A 17,443-nucleotide genomic window follows, 5' to 3' on the forward strand; every position below is an offset into this window, starting at 1 on the left:
GAACAACTGTGGATCTGGATTTGGAACTGTCATATATAAGGCAGTGGTGTGACACACGGCTTATTGAATGGAAAATTAATTTGAGCCATAGCCTCGTTGTACAGCTGCTGTGACTCACTGGACAGCTTTGGAACATAGTGAGGCGGCACATTCATCTGCTGGAGCCGCACGGCAAAGACCGTCGCCGTGACGTAGCGAGGGAAGGGCGTGGGGCAAGCCGTCTTGGCACGCTGGTAACGGTTGCACACGTGGCGCACCGTCAGGTCCTGCGCCTCCTCATGGTTCTTGAAGGACAGCTGACAGGCCTGGAGCAGCAGCTTCTCCTTCCTTACACTGGTGTCCAACAGGAACTCCAGGATGTGAGGGTGCCTGTTGGTGCCCACAAACCTGTAGCGAGAACACTTGCGCAGTGCCAGCTGGCCCTCTGCGGACACCTGCCAGGGGCCCCCGGCACAGTAGGGGTTGTAGGGCCGCAGCACGCCTGAGAAGTCGGTGTTTGTGAGCAGGATGTGGGAGCTTGTGTGTGTGGGTGTGGTCATCATCTCCACCAGAAAGCTGTACTTCCAGCACTTCAGCAGGATGGATGCATCCACGGCAAACTCCACATTGCCGTACCAGTCGTGGCGGTCCTCACCCTCGTCCTGGTCCTTGACGCCGGCGCTGAACCACAGCACCTTCAGGTCGGCACACGGGTGGCCCGGAGGCAGCGCCCGGGAGGCTATGCTGCTGAAGGTAATGATGTTCTTGGGCCGAATCCTGCGATGGGCACACACCTCCAGCGCATCCTCCAGGTGCAGAGTGCGGGTGATGTGGGTGAAGGGCTGGTAGGCGTCGGGCCCCTCGCTGACGTGCCGGCCGCTCCCCGGCAGCCACAGGAGGGTCTGGCCACTTGCTTCCCCCTCAAGCTTCTTCAGCAGTGTGTCTTTCCATGGGATGATGGCGTTTTCCTTTAAAAAAGAAAATGAGCTGCTTTTTTTCTTTTCTTTGCATATTTATTCATAGAGCACATTCTCAAAAGAAATTTTTCCAAGATGAAATTTATGTAACTGGAATGAGCGGAAGAAATAGCACACACAGCCCAAGCTGGCCGGGGCAAGCGGCCGTGTGAGGGCTGGAGGACTCTGGAGAGTTCCAAGAGTTAAATAAAATGCTTTACCTTCGGCTGGCAGCTATTGAAACAAATTTGTGTTATTTTGGGCTCTGTATTGAAAAAAATTCAACTTTTGTTAAGGCAAAATAGTATTGTTACGCCACCCCCCACCACACTATCCACGGGCAGGCAGGCGGCGTGATCCCCAGAACAACCACACGGGCACCGGTCACTGACAACGGCCCACTCAGAACGCCGAGGGAAGGAGGCACTAGGCAGGGCACAAAGGATACACGTTCAACACTAATTTCTAGTTTAATGACAGGTTCCTCACACAGTACAGCAACTCTCAAGGGCACGGAACAGTTAATCAGGCACAGTGCAGGGGCACGGCAGACACGCACACCGGGTGGACACAGCTCACGAACGGGGCATTCAGCTGAATAATAAAATAATGGAGACGGGAGCTATGATGGAAACGAAAAGCAGGACAAAATGATGGGAACTTGGGAAGATGCTCAGCGAGGCAGTGACTGAGCACCGAGCACAACATTCAAGGCTTATCGTCTCCACAGGGCCCATACCGCATGGCGACTGGCGAGGCCGCGCTCCGCCGAGCGTCACTAAAAAAAGATCCAAACGGTACTGGGACTTGTGGTATTGGTCAGTGCCGAGTGATCATGAGTCTTCCCGGAACTGGGTACCGGTACCGGGTGCCGGCTGAATAGATTCTTCTCGGCACTAGGTACCGGTACCGGGTGCCGAGAAGAATCGATTCAACCGGCACCTGGTACCGGTACCGGGTGCCGGCTGAATCGATTCTTCTCGGCACACGGTACCGGTACCAGGTGCCGGTTGAATCGATTCTTTCTCGGCACCCGGTACCGGTACCAGGTGCCGGTTGAATCGATTCTTTCTCGGCACCCGGCACCGGTACCTGCTGCCGAGAAGAATCTATTCAGCCGGCACCCGGTACCGGTACCCAGTTCCGGGAAGATTCATGATCATTCGGCAATGACCAATACCACTAGTCCTGGTACCGTTTGGATCTTTTTTTAGTGACGCTCGGCGGAGCGCGGCCTCGCCAGTCGCCATGCGGTATGGGCCCTGTGGAGACGATAAGCTTTAAATGTTGTGCTCGGTGCTGAGTCACTGCCTCGCTGACCGTCTTCCCAAGTTCCCACCATTTTGTCCTGGTTTTCGTTTCCATCATAGCTCCCGTCAAAATTATTTTATTATTGGATTTATTGGATGATTCTTCATGTCCGAATCTTTTTTTTTTAGGATACTAATATATATTGTTATTGTTATTAGACAATGAGTATATCCATAATAACTACGTATACATATATTGCTATTCTTTTTATCGAAAAAAATATTCACTTCATTCGAGAGAGAGAGAGAGAGAGAGAGAGTTTTCTCTACAGAAAATTTATTTAGGAATTTCATCAGACGGCATTAAGATAAAAAAAAAAAAAAAAAAAAAAATTGGGGTATAGGTACCAGTACCGGGACTAACGGTACCTGAGTTTTCGGTACCGGTACTACAGGTACTCAAATTAACGGTACCTGCCCATCCCTACCCTCAACTGCGGCTTGAACTGCCCCTCAACGCCTCTCGCTCGCCACTCCCCTGCCCGGCGGCCGCGGGCTCCCCTATGTCTCTCTCGTCCCAACACGTTGAGTTGCACCATGCTAAGCTAACATTACATCATGCAACGATTTCATCACATTACACATGCAATCACACATACAGCACATTCGTAACAGTATCAAGAGATTTTGCACAATCAACGCAGCTCCTCAGCACTGGCATGACAAAACATTGGATGAAAATCAATCAATGGCAGCACACGCTAAGGGCACACACCGCCTCACCCACCCTACAACACCTCCTGAGAAAGTCCCCATGCAGGCCCTTCCCTTCCTTAGTATCTCATGGCAGGATTCATCCTGATCAAGCTACAAATTTTGCAGGTGCCCCTTAATTGTCCTCCTCCACGTAGGATTGCTTCTTACACAAACAACCCAGTGAGCAGCGTCAGCTTCTGGTTAAGCTGTCACAAAAGCCAGAGTTGGTGTTCATGGACCATACAGGTAATATCTAGGCTTCGATTCTGACTCAGAGGAATCACTGATATGGCACAGTTTCATTACAGCGATATCCCACGACTCTGCAGAGGTATTCACTACCAAAGGCATCAATCCACCTCTTCCAAGTCACTTTTCAATATCCATGTCTCAGCCATAGCGTAAGGCAGGGAGCACAAGCAACTTGAAGGTCCAGATCTTTGTCCTGCACAGGTATCGACAAGGCCATATACTTGTGCTGAATGAGTCCATAACAGTCGGCCAAGCCAATTTGCCGTAGGACTTGTTGATGAGACCTGACATGTTTTGCAATGCGCTTCCGGGGTAAGTGAAATTTTCCAAGACCTCAATGTCCTCACCACACTAGGGTGACCAGACGTCCTCGGTTTCCGGGGACAGTCCCCGCTTTCAGTGACCTGTCCCCGGCTACTGCTGTCCCCGGAAATGTCCCCGGTTTTCACTGTGACTGAAAGAACCGAAGAAAAAAAAACACGAAAATGTTGACCAAACTATACATATAGTTGCGCACCGTACTACTCGCACTGTACAGTGTACGTATAGTGTATATAACTAAGGAAATGATAAACAGCTTTGCACGGTGTCATGATTTCATTATTCAGGGAGTGGCCTGTGGAAAATTACCGCGGGAGTCCCCGCCATTTTGAATGAGAGAGCGGGAGTAGTCACAAGTCAGGCGGGAAAACTAGAAGGCGGGAAACAGCTTTTCAAATCATTTCGTTATTACTGCCAACGCTGAGCTATGTGTGGGATGCATGACCCACTATGACCAATTGCATGCGTTAGGTTATTAATAAATGATAAATCCATAGCCGTTAGGGCGTTTAGTGTAAGTGTTGCACAGAAAACGAGATGTCAGTATGGCGAGAGCTGGCATCTTGACCGCGGCGGCGCGCGGAGTCCCTCCTCAGCCTCCGGGTTTTTCAGCCTTGTAGTATCCGCAAGCCCAGAGTGATTGTGTACTCAGGTCAGGGAAGCCCGTGGGAGGTAAGGAGGGCACGTGTTGCGAGAGGAACGAGGAGGATTGAAGAAGGACTCCAGGACTCCAGGACCACGAGGGAGACAAGGTGTGGCTCCCCCTTCGCCTACCTGCAGCTAAGTACATATTTTGCGTAGGATGTTTTAACGTAGATAGCTAGGTTGCTGTGTGCTTGGTTTAATTAAGTATTCTTAATTTCCAGCGAGTTTCTTTGTTGCTTTCAATAAACTTAAGAGCAGGTTTTATCTGGCTTTTGCTTACCCTATGAGAGATGTGACTGGTCAGATATTTAATAATAATAAGGACTAGAGGGGCTGTGAGTCTGATAACTCAATTTTCAGTTGTTTATTTTATAATTTTTTATTGCTGAGAATTTACGGGATTTTCGGAAGTCCAGACCTTTCAAGAACCCCACACACGGTATAATTTGCGAGATTGCCTTCCAAGAACATAAAAAAATGTTAATCGATTGAATTTTTATTCAATTTCTTTGCAATTTAGGATAAATAGGGTGAGGTAAACTTTTGAATGCTGCTTTATGAATGGTAAGGGCAGTGTCCCCGTTTTAATTTTTCAATGACAAAAACACTACATGTTTTGGAGGTTATTACGCCTCTGAACCGAAAATGTCCCCGGATTTTGTCTCAGAAATCTGGTCATCTTACACCACACGCATGAACAGACTGTGCTATTTTATCTTATATGCCTCCAGACACCTGTACCTCAGCCTTGGCCCAGAGATCTTGAGCCCCAAAGGCTTCATGCACCCGTGCTGGGCCTCAAGAGCCATCAGAACCTCCAGTGACTGCAAGGATCACTGCATCATAGGCAAAAACACGGTCAGTGACCCTGGTACTGCCAACAGATGCTTCACAATGACAAATACTTATTGTTCCTTTCTCTTGGCATAACCTCTAAGGAGGTCTTCCTTAAACATGCCCTTTAGTTGCCAATGAATAGGGAAGAGACAAAAAATGGCACAATAGTTTTCCAAGAATGTCCACGAGATTCCAGAACAAAGGAGTCACTACAGAGGCACATCTCAGCCCACACACCTACTATTATGACTACTGCCATTACTACTACTGTACTGCTACTACTACTATTACTACTACTACTACTACAACAAACTAAGGAGTCATTACAGAGGCACATCTCAGCCTATTATTATGACTACTGCCATTACTACTGCTGTGCTAGGCTCGTGCACAGACCCAAACTGTATGATAAAGCAAAATGTTATTTAAATTTTGTCAGATACAGCGAAATTTCATTTGAATTTTTACAAATTCTCGGATAACACAGCAAAATGAAGGTTTGATCTCACCAGGAAACAATGTGGAGTACAGGAAGGCCAGCAAGATGACACAAAAATGCCTCGCCTTAACCTAACGGGTATATAGCGACATGTATTTGCTGAGAATGGTCATCAAATCTCATGATGTGGGAAATGCCTAACCTTTCACACTTCCACACGACCTCTACTACCACTCCTGTCGCTGGCTGGCCGGCTCACCTTCTTGCTGGTGGTCGCCCAGTCCGCCTTGAGGACTGTCTTGGTGCCGGCCTGCTGGGGAGGTGCCGGGGCCGCCTCGCTCTCCGTGGGGTACAGTGTCAGGATCTCCAGCTCCTTCCTGATGCGACCCACTGCTGAGGGGACACCATTCTGGCCTCCTGCTGACCCCTGACTTGCCGGGGTGTGTCCATCCACTAGCGCCATCCTGGCGGGTCCTGCAAACAACAGAAACATGACCATGAAATCTTTATTGAAGAATTTTTAGGTGCAGCACATGCAACAAAACAATCCCTTCAGGTATCCGGTCATTTCGCTCACATGCCATTTCGCCACACCATGGAGTCATTAATTTTCGCCCACACTATGGACTCTATGGAGTCATTTCGCCCACACTGTGGTTACAAGTTTTTTTTTATTACGTATGGTTGGAAGTGGTTTCATATTCCGTATTTTCTTGGGGATTTTATTTTGAGGATGAGAAGTTTCATTTAATTGTATGTATAGTTCCCGACTGACTGAAAAAATGGCCGTGTGTGTGTGTGTGTGTGTGTGTGTGTGTGTGAGCGCGCGCGTTCATGGTTCATTTACCTCTCACTTGTTTACCGCGCAGTTTACCGCGCATTTCAGTTTTGAGTTCGTGGTTCATTTACCAATGTTTTGTAACTGGTCATGGCCATAAAATTCAAACAGTTCCTGGCAAGATGGCAGACTGCTCAGACGAATGCACTCAGTGCCTTGTACCTGTACGGGCAGGCAAGAAGGTCTGCAGTGCGACAGGTGTGGGAGGTGGCAGCACAGGAAATGTAATACTGGCGTATCTCCTGCTGATTACTGGACAGCTGTGAAATCCGGTATTTCCATTGATTGGAATTGTAATTCTTGCACCTTCACTGATGAACCAACCTACCCTCCAGTGAAACCAGTCTTCAGTTGACGACCCAGCCACCCCTACAATGGAACAAGATCCACACGTCCCTGCAGTTGAACAAGAGTCTTCAATTGATGACCCACCTGACTTCCCAATAGAACTAGAGGCTTCACTTGACGACCCAGCCGCCCCTACAATGGAACAAGATCTACATGTCCCTGCAGTTGAACTAGAGACTTCACTTGACGACCCAGCCATACAAGATATTGAACTGCAACCAGAAAGTGAAGTTACATTCCAGGTCTTTGAGAAGGGCACACAGCGTGGTAGAGACAGGCTCGTTGACAGTCATGGGTACACTTACAACCAAAAAATGCAGCGATCAAATGTAACTTACTCTCTGTGGGGTACAGTGTCACGATCTCCAGCTCCTTCCTGACGCGACCCACTGCTGAGGAGACACCATTTTGGCCCCCTGCTGACCCCTGACTTGCCGGAGTGTGTCTATCCACTAGTGCCATCCTAGCGGGCCCTGCAAAAAGAAACATGAACATGAAATCTTTAATGAGGAATTTTTAGGTGCATCACATGCAACAAAGCAATCCCTTCAGGATCCTTTGCATGTAGAGGCCCTAAATACTAATTATAAATAATCAGCCTCTTGATATTTGATATTGTAAGAGCACGTAGTTAATTACTCTGTGGAAATAAAGGACAGGGTGTCACATCCAAAAATATGCACCCCCTTTGTACCCTTTTAGTTGTAAACTCCCGGCCTGACCTTCCCCCTAATGGACCACTTTAAGGCCATGAGTGTGAAGCGAGGAACAATTAAAAGTTAATCAATAGGAAACACACAAGATGAACAACATCCTCATCAACCCGTCCAATGCATGAGGGAAAACAAAGATATTAAACAAAGAAGAAGAAGAAGAAGAGGAAAAAGAAGGAAACACACATTAATAAAGAGTATAGAGTTTCTTTACATCCTTCTTACTTTCTTTTATCTTTCCTTCTAGTATATAAACATCTTTCCCTGGAAGATTTGAACTGCCACTGCTCTTAAAGCCAAACACAGCACACAGCTCTAAGTTACTCTGACCTTCACTGTCTCTCCTAAATGTTATCAAGTATACAAGGTGAAAAACATAAAGATAACATTAGTGATGGGGTTAATTATGCCTCTGTACCACCATGCCACCTCCAGGACTCGTATTCTCAAAGGTTTCGGGCTCATGATAGTGCTATTTCTAAGGGCAACGGAGAGGAAAGGACAGGTTCTTATAAGTGTTTTTCCCGTTCATGGCACAGAAACCTTGCAGATCTACCGCCTGGGTCATGAAACCGCACATGGCAATCCTTATAACTTCTACTGGAGCCTTTTTGACTACATGTACTAAGGTGTCGAGGCGTTTAAGAATATGGGCCCAGAGCTTTTTGGCCCTATCTTGAGTGCCTCCTAAATGTTCCCTGAATACAGCAAGGTGAAAACAACAGGTAAAGATGGTATAGTGAATGGCAGGGGTTACTTATGCATCTACTATAACTATTAACACCAAAAATACCAGGGAAAACTGGACATATTGAAATTAAGTGTGGAAGGAGGGGGGGGGGGATTGATCGACTTTTTTTTACAGCAAAGGAAGCACCTGGTCATGGCCATTGAATTCAAACAGTTCCTGGCAAGATGGCAGACTGCTCAGACGAATGCACTCAGTGCCTTGTACCTGTACGGGCAGGCAAGAAGGTCTGCAGTGCGACAGGTGTGGGAGGTGGCAGCACAGGAAATGTAATACTGGCGTATCTCCTGCTGATTACTGGACAGCTGTGAAATCCGGTATTTCCATTGATTGGAATTGTAATTCTTGCACCTTCACTGACGAACCAACCTGCCCTCCAGTGAAACCAGTCTTCAGTTGACGACCCAGCCACCCCTACAATGGAACAAGATCCACACGTCCCTGCAGTTGAACAAGAGTCTTCAATTGATGACCCACCTGACTTCCCAATAGAACTAGAGGCTTCACTTGACGACCCAGCCGCCCCTACAATGGAACAAGATCCACATGTCCCTGCAGTTGAACTAGAGTCTTCACTTGACGACCCAGCCATACAAGATATTGAACTGCAACCAGAAAGTGAAGTTACATTCCAGGTCTTTGAGAAGGGCACACAGCGTGGTAGAGACAGGCTCGTTGACAGTCATGGGTACACTTACAACCAAAAAATGCAGCGATCAAATGTAACTTACTCTCTGTGGGGTACAGTGTCACGATCTCCAGCTCCTTCCTGACGCGACCCACTGCTGAGGAGACACCATTTTGGCCCCCTGCTGACCCCTGACTTGCCGGAGTGTGTCTATCCACTAGTGCCATCCTAGCGGGCCCTGCAAAAAGAAACATGAACATGAAATCTTTAATGAGGAATTTTTAGGTGCATCACATGCAACAAAGCAATCCCTTCAGGATCCTTTGCATGTAGGGGCCCTAAATACTAATTATAAATAATCAGCCTCTTGATATTTGATATTGTAAGAGCACGTAGTTAATTACTCCGTGGAAATAAAGGACAGGGTGTCACATCCAAAAATATGCACCCCCTTTGTACCCTTTTAGTTGTAAACTCCCGGCCTGACCTTCCCCCTAATGGACCACTTTAAGGCCATGAGTGTGAAGCGAGGAACAATTAAAAGTTAATCAATAGGAAACACACAAGATGAACAACATCCTCATCAACCCGTCCAATGCATGAGGGAAAACAAAGATATTAAACAAAGAAGAAGAAGAAGAAGAGGAAAAAGAAGGAAACACACATTAATAAAGAGTATAGAGTTTCTTTACATCCTTCTTACTTTCTTTTATCTTTCCTTCTAGTATATAAACATCTTTCCCTGGAAGATTTGAACTGCCACTGCTCTTAAAGCCAAACACAGCACACAGCTCTAAGTTACTCTGACCTTCACTGTCTCTCCTAAATGTTATCAAGTATACAAGGTGAAAAACATAAAGATAACATTAGTGATGGGGTTAATTATGCCTCTGTACCACCATGCCACCTCCAGGACTCGTATTCTCAAAGGTTTCGGGCTCATGATAGTGCTATTGCTAAGGGCCACGGAGAGGAAAGGACAGGTTCTTATAAGTGTTTTTCCCGTTCATGGCACAGAAACCTTGCAGATCTACCGCCTGGGTCATGAAACCGCACATGGCAATCCTTATAACTTCTACTGGAGCCTTTTTGACTACATGTACTAAGGTGTCGAGGCGTTTAAGAATATGGGCCCAGAGCTTTTTGGCCCTATCTTGAGTGCCTCCTAAATGTTCCCTGAATACAGCAAGGTGAAAACAACAGGTAAAGATGGTATAGTGAATGGCAGGGGTTACTTATGCATCTACTATAACTATTAACACCAAAAATACCAGGGAAAACTGGACATATTGAAATTAAGTGTGGAAGGAGGGGGGGGGGGGGGGGAGTAATCGACTTTTTTTTACAGCAAAGGAAGCACCTCAAGGGCAAAAAAAAAAAAAAAAAAAAAAAAAAAAAAAAGTTCAGAGAAGTGGCCGAAAGAGAAAATAATGGGGCAAAGGTGTGTTGCGGAGTATATTTAAAGAGAGAGAGAGAGAGAGAGAGAGAGAGAGAGAGAGAGAGAGAGAAGAGAGAGAGAGTATGTCAAATTGGCGGCGCCCACACTTGACACTACATTATGCACTAAATCTATCGACCATAACGTGAGCTTGACAAAGGATGGAGTGGACTGTATGACCCCAAAGCAGACAGACAGACAGACACACGTAGACAGAAACAGGCAGACAGGCAGAAAGACAGACGAACACAAGACAAATATACACAGACACAGACAGACATGCAGGCAGAGACAGACGGACAGAAACACACACATACAGATATACACACATACACTGACATACAGACAGTCTAACAGACGAATACACAGTATATAAATGAAAGTCAACAGAAAATAAAGAAAATGCAGAGAGAGAGAGAGAGAGAGAGAGAGAGGATGCCGTTCCAACGAGTTCAGTACACGTATACTCAATGACACACACACACACACACACACACACACACACACACACAGACTAACAGACAAACACAGACAGTACATAAATGAAAAAGTCAACTAAGAGAAAACAAAGAAAATGCAGAGAGAGGGGGGGGGGGGGATGCCGTTTCATACAAGTTCAGTACACGTATACGCAACACTCAACACTAACTTACCTTCTATTACAGGTGTTTCTTGCGGCGAATTGAGTAGAAATCGTTATGCTTGTGTTCCTCTTCCACTGTTGTCTTGCCTCGATGAATAAAACTCCCGGAATCAATCAGTGAATGGATGAAATGAGCAGATGTGAAGTATAGCATCCGGTACTGACTTCCTCTCTCTGTGCTGCCAGACGTGTGAGCTAAAAAATGGACAGACTCATCCCGAAAAAAGGACAGAAAAGGACAAACATATATATTAATTTCCTTTTTTGGGTTCCGTGTCGCCGTCACAAGACTCCGTGGGAGGGAGATATATATAAACACTTTGCACAACTTCTGTTGTTTAATAGTCTTCCTTAGTAGTACACTTCACTCTGACCCTTCACTGACCACTAGCTTACTATGACTGGGACTGCACTCCTCTCACCCAAGCGGGCCAGCGTTGCCATATGACTGACAGCATTTTTCTGGGAAACAAGGGCAAAAAATTCTGGATATGTCCTGGAAATTCTGGATATATATATATATATATATATATATATATATATATATATATATATATATATATATTATATATATATATATATATATATATATATATATATATATATATATATATATCTATATATATATACACACACACACACACACACACACACACACACAGAGAGAGAGAGAGAGAGAGAGAGAGAGAGAGAGAGAGAGAGAGAGAGAGAGAGAGAGAGAGAGAGAGATTTAGAATAGGCTACTCAGTACAGTACATATTATAAAGGTATAATTTTTCTTACCTTACATATCTTCTGGATCCTTCGACTTGTACATATCAAAGTTCATTTTACTGGTCATTGAACGGGTGACTTCAAAATCGTAGCAGTTCCTCTCAGTCATTAAGCGTCTGGTGTGAAGCAGTCAGACTGAGCATAGAGGACCACGTGACACCGCCGCCATGGACACACCACCTCGGCCACTCCACCTCCGCACTTATTACCTCCACTATGCCTCCCCCAGCACTCTCCGCCGGCTTTTTTCGGTGTCCTGTAAGTATGTGTGTGGGTCAATGTCAATGCAAGTGTATGTGATCTTGTACAGAATTTTAAGTGTGTGCTTGTCTGCACATGTGAAGAGGTTACATATTAATGTTATTTGATCTGTGTTTTGATGCCTGGTGTTCAAGTTCATTGTTTATAATGAACCGAGCCACCTTGGTGTTGATTAGTGCTAACTTATAAATGTTTGTGTGTGTGTGTGTAAGGATCCCACACCGTGGAATAGGATGCTAGTGTTGGTCTCACAAGTGTGTTGTTCATCAGCGCTTATTTGTCTCTGGCCCTTAAGCCTGGGTCGTGAGAACCTATTACCCTGGGACACAGGCAAGTATCTAATGTCTAAGTTAAAAGTGTTTGCTTTCCCAGAAAACCCATTTATCCATCAGCCTGATAGGGTATCAGGACACCTCTCCTCCCGAAATTGATCTTTCTTTCGGCCACCTCTTTTAATTATTTTTTGGGAGCAGCGAGTAGCGGGCTTTTTTACTATTGTTTTCTTTTTTTGTGCCCTTGAGCTGCCTTCTTTGTTGTAAAAAAAAAAAAAAAGGGGGAAGATGAACAGGTGGTGTGCCATCTGAATCTGGCCTATGAATTTTAGAGTAAAAGAGTCGACATTAAGATGGTACAGCAAGACACAGAAGCTAGAGGGAGTAGACTGGCATGTAGGAGACTGGGGGAGCAAGCTGATGTTTAAAGCAAGAACGAGAACCCCGCAGCTAAATGGCAGGAATAGGGAAGGGGGAAACCAGAACTGTAGCTGTAGGACAGGGGAGAAAGAATCAGTGGAACACCTAATAGTAGAATGCAGCAACTATGAGAGGCAGAGAGGGGAGTTATTAGTAGCACCAGGGAGGAGTGGGCTAAGAGGCTGGAGGAGGACAACGGGGCCATCGCACGGTACGTGTTGGATGGAGATGCAGTGCTGGGAAAAAAGGGCACAAATGCTTGAATAAGCGCACGGATAAGCAATGTTAGTAAGTTATTCCAGCAACAAACTGAAAAGTAAAGTGTGATAGTATATTGCAGTGAAGAAAAATTAAGCTACACAGCACAATTGAAAGGAAAAGTGTGAATAAACAGGAGAGACGCCCGAGACAGGTCAAAAGAAGAAGAGGAAGAATGTTTGTTTACATATCCGCCTAAATGCGTTCCATTTACGGCGCCAAAACCCAGACGTCTGGGTTTATCCAAACATCCCCGAACCTGGTTCCGGGTTTTGTGTCAAATGGAAGATGCTATTACTGACGTCTGATGAAATTCCTAATTAGATTTTCTGTGAAGAATCTCTCTCTCTCTCTCTCTCTCTCTCTCTCTCTCTCTCTCTCTCTCTCTCTCTCTCTCTCTCTCTCTCTCTCTCTCTCTCTCTCTCTTTTTAAGAAAGGAGACAAAAAAGTACCAGGTAATTACAGGCCCATTAGTCTAACTTCGGTTGTAGGTAAGCTACTTGAGGGCATAATTAGAGACAAAATTGTGAGTTACCTTGAAAGCCACTCATTGATTGGGGACTCACAACATGGCTTCCGAAACAAAAGATCCTGCTTATCAAACCCATTAACCTTTTATAACGACCTCTTCACTGTTTATGACGTAACCAAATCACTGGACGTAGTCTATCTTGATTTCCAGAAAGCGTTTGATAAAGTCCCGCATCATAAATTACTTTACAAATTAAAGCAAATAGGTATTGACGGTCAAATAAACCAATGGATCGCGAATTGGTTGAGCAACAGACAACAAAGAGTAGTGATTGACGGATTTAACTCAGAGTGGGCGCCTGTCACTAGTGGCGTCCCTCAGGGCTCGGTTCTTGGCCCAGTGCTCTTCATTATTTACATCAACGACGTGGATGTTGGACTCAATAACCGCATTAGTAAATTTGCAGACGACACAAAGATTGGTAACTCGGTTCTGACTGACGAAGACAGGCAAAGCCTCCAAGAGGATTTGCACAAAATTTCAGCTTGGTCGGATAGATGGGAGATGCCCTTTAACGTAGACAAGTGCCAGGTCCTTCAAGTTGGAACGAGGAATAAGAAGTTCGAATACGAAATGCGCGGCGTTAAACTCAAAAGCGTTCAATGCGTCAAGGACTTGGGGGTCAAAATCGCGTCAAACCTCAAATTCTCATAGCAATGCATCGATGCAGCAAATAAAGCGAACAAAATGTTGGGCTTCATTAAAAGAAACTTTTTATTCAAGAATAAAGATGTAATACTCCCGCTCTACAACAGTTTAGTCAGACCCCACTTGGAATATGCGGTACAGTTTTGGTCTCCCCACCATGCAAAGGATATTGCTAAATTAGAAGGTGTTCAGCGTCGGGCAACGAAAATGATCCCTTCCTTGCGCAACAAATCCTACGAAGAAAGGCTTTCTACCCATAACATGTTCTCTCTTGAGAAACGTCGCCTCCGAGGAAAACTGATCGAATGTTTTAAAATACTTAATGGTTTCACGAATGTAGACAGATCAACATTGTTTATGATCGATGACACTTTGCGCACGAGGAACAATGGCGTAAAACTCAGATGTAGACAAGTAAATTCAGACTGCACCAAATTTGTCTTCACCAACGTTGTAGTGCGAGAATAGAATAAGCTTCCACCATCAGTGGTCCAGTGTAACACGATTGACTCCTTCAAAAATAAGCTCGACCGTCACTTCTTTCAACTTAATATCAACTAGAGTAGAAATGCAATGTTTTTGAGTCTTCTGATTAATGTAAAATCACTTACGTTTAAGGACAGACCAATAAGTCTGGACCATGGGGTCTGTGTGGTCTGATTTTCTATGTAAATCTCTCTCTCTCTCTCTCTCTCTCTCTCTCTCTCTCTCTCTCTCTCTCTCTCTCTCTCTCTCTCTCTCTCTCTCTCTCTCTCTCGATCTGGCCTGTTACACCTCCATTATTTTATCATCTTATATATATTCATGTAATTCTTCATATATAAAAAATACGACGCACTATTAGGACAAGGGAGGATGCTAGAGCACTGCAGGAGGACCTCAACAAACTGTCAGCTTGGTCAGAGAAATGGCAGATGAATTTTAACATCACCAAATGTAGCGTACTAAGTGTAGGAACACGCAACCCATTACACGGGTATAGTTAATTTAGACTCCACAGAGATAGGCAGATCAGAGTGTGAAAGGGATTTGGGAGTGTTAGTGAACTCTGACCTAAAACTAAGGAAGCAATATATTAGTGCGAGGAATATTGCTAACAGGGTATTAGGCTTTATTAACTGGACGGTAACCAACAAAAGTGCAGAGGCCATCCTCAGACTATTTATCGTTAGTTAGGCCACACTTAGATTATGTTGTCCAGTTTTGGTGCCCAGACTACAGAATGGACATCAACATGCTAGAATCTGTTCAGCGGAGGATGACCAAGGTAATTTAGGGACTGAGGAAGTTGAAACATTTCAACTTACATTCACAAGAAAGACGAAGAGTGCGGGGAGATCGGATAGAAGTATTCAAATGGGTCAAGGGTTACAACAAAGGTGATATAAGTAAAGTACTGAGAAATAACCAGCAGGATATAGAACACGCAGTAATGGATTTAAATTAGAAAAGTATAGATTTAGGAGGGAAATAGGCAGACATTGGTTTAGTAATAGGGTGGTGGGGGAATGGAATAGACTCAGCAATCACATAGTGAGTGCAGGGACGATAGCTTGTTTTAAGAGTAGACTTGATAGCTACATGGACGAGGATGTCAGGTTGGAATCTGGAGCTGCCCTGTGTAGGCCATTCGGCCTCTTGGAGTCTCCATATGTTCTTATGTTCTTTTGTAATACAGCGTCATTCTGCGTCACGACCTCTGCGTGTGACGTCATTGCTTGCGTCATTGCTGCGTGGTATGTCTGCACGCACGCATGGCCGCAGAGGTTCAATGTTCAAGAGCGGTGACGAGGACTTGGGTTGTTCAAGGATGCCAGATATCTCTCTTTTTCTCTCTTGGTGATCATGGTATAGCCTACTTCCGCTCTCTCTCTCTCTCTCTCTCTCTCTCTCTCTCTCTCTCATGCAGGTTTCTTTCTCTTTGTCTGTCTGTCTTCATATAGGTTAAACAGGTAACAAATTTCTAAATTAAAAGTCTTTTATCACACTATCACTTCAAACACAATGTATTCACGTCAAATCGAATTACCGTACGTACCAATTAATTGATATTTAAGATTGTTGCAAAGGGAAAATTACATGAGTCCTCTTAGCTCAAAAAGTTGAAGGGACTCATAACGTCTATAAGCTATTAATGAGGGAATATGCACATATAATAGTGTGAACTGAGACATGCACAGACAGGAAAGCACATATGACTTTATTGTTAGTACCATTAATATTCTTTCTGAACGAGGTATTTTGTCTGTGAAGCGAGGCTCCAGTCATGACCCGAAGCATCTGAGACATTACCCAGGAACCATTCAGAGGTCAGTTTCCTGCCCCGCGCGACACAGTGCACGTCCACGGCCTTCTTTTCTTCACCACAAGTATCCCACGTTTGAAATTGCGTCATGTTATATATGCATTTAAGGTTAAAGACTCATTCCTATCGGGAAAAGAAGTGCAAAATGCCTCATCACGACTCATACGAAGGAACGCACAAGAAAATGCTGACGAACGTTACGGACCTCGACTCTGCCGCCGCCCAACCACCCTGGCCGGCGCCTCCATGATGGCCGAGTAAGCATTATATCTGCCACGTCAGGACTGTTTGGTACACCGAGCTTGTCCTCAACCTGAGAGAGAGAGAGAGAGAGAGAGAGAGAGAGAGAGAGAGTAGCAGCAGCAGCCGCCAATAATTAAGTCAGTGATTGGGGGGCTCCCGTGGTCCCGTGGTAGAGTCTCGGCCTTGCGCTTCGGCGGGTTGCTAGGGCGTGGGTTCGAGACCTATCCCGTACCATATGGGGGTGGAAAGGTGGGCTCTTTCCGACACCCTCAGCCCCGATGTTGGGCCGCCTCCTTGAAAAGAACTGGGTATATCTCTACCAGCCGTCTGGGGGGTTGCGCGGCATGCGTGCACCGCCTTCCTCCATTGGGGTCTATCCCCAACGAAATACCAAAAAAAAAAGTCAGTGGGTAATTACAGATTTTCTTCACTTTAAGAATATCCCCTATGAAGTTAATGAAGCTAACAGATTTATTGTTTTGATATTTTTTCCGTGATGTTAATGGTATATAATTATATGTAGGTCTATACATACCGAAGCATGTTCTCGCACTGATCCCTGGCTACCATTAACCTTTGTCATTCTTGCAAACTACGAGATTACTGCAAAGGCGGCCTCTCTGCCGTGGTCACTGTCACGCCTTGCCTAACTTTCCCCAGCTACAGTACAAGGCACTCTCGGGGCCGCGGCCCACAGGTCGATTATAACCATCACCTGCATGATTACGGAGGCCACATGCAGCCTCCCACACAGTAACAATTATGGATTCGACCTGTTGTTAACACATCACAAATGCAGTCAGTATACGTGTCAATTAAACACAGCAACAACGTACACTGCTGGATACCGGTAACAAACAAGTAGAAGTAAAATTAAGGGTTCCTTGGCACTCGCTGCCAAGGTGACTCAGCTCTGGGTCAGCGTCGACTCAAGCCCCT

General features: G+C 45.4%; 1 protein-coding gene across 5 annotated transcripts; it reads right to left on the reverse strand.

Moving 5' to 3' along the window:
- Nucleotides 1-11,835, reverse strand: LOC127000571 (uncharacterized). Of its 5 annotated transcripts, XM_050864396.1 has the most exons (7): nucleotides 11,575-11,835; nucleotides 11,188-11,253; nucleotides 10,802-10,986; nucleotides 8,814-8,948; nucleotides 6,960-7,094; nucleotides 5,695-5,909; nucleotides 1-947 (listed from the first exon to the last, which is right to left on the reverse strand). In XM_050864396.1, the coding sequence occupies exons 4-7, from the start codon at nucleotides 8,935-8,937 to the stop codon at nucleotides 30-32; spliced, it is 1,392 nt and encodes a 463-aa protein (XP_050720353.1). In that variant the 5' UTR covers nucleotides 8,938-8,948; nucleotides 10,802-10,986; nucleotides 11,188-11,253; nucleotides 11,575-11,835; the 3' UTR covers nucleotides 1-29. The 5 variants fall into 5 exon arrangements, with proteins under 5 accessions (XP_050720353.1, XP_050720350.1, XP_050720352.1 ...); XM_050864393.1 differs by lacking the exon at nucleotides 11,188-11,253; XM_050864395.1 differs by lacking the exon at nucleotides 11,575-11,835 and having other exon boundaries at nucleotides 11,177-11,234.
- Nucleotides 11,836-17,443: the final 5,608 nt, after the last annotated feature.

Source organism: Eriocheir sinensis, chromosome 19, assembly GCF_024679095.1.
Source record: "Eriocheir sinensis breed Jianghai 21 chromosome 19, ASM2467909v1, whole genome shotgun sequence".
NCBI classification, from domain to species: Eukaryota; Metazoa; Arthropoda; class Malacostraca; order Decapoda; family Varunidae; genus Eriocheir; species Eriocheir sinensis.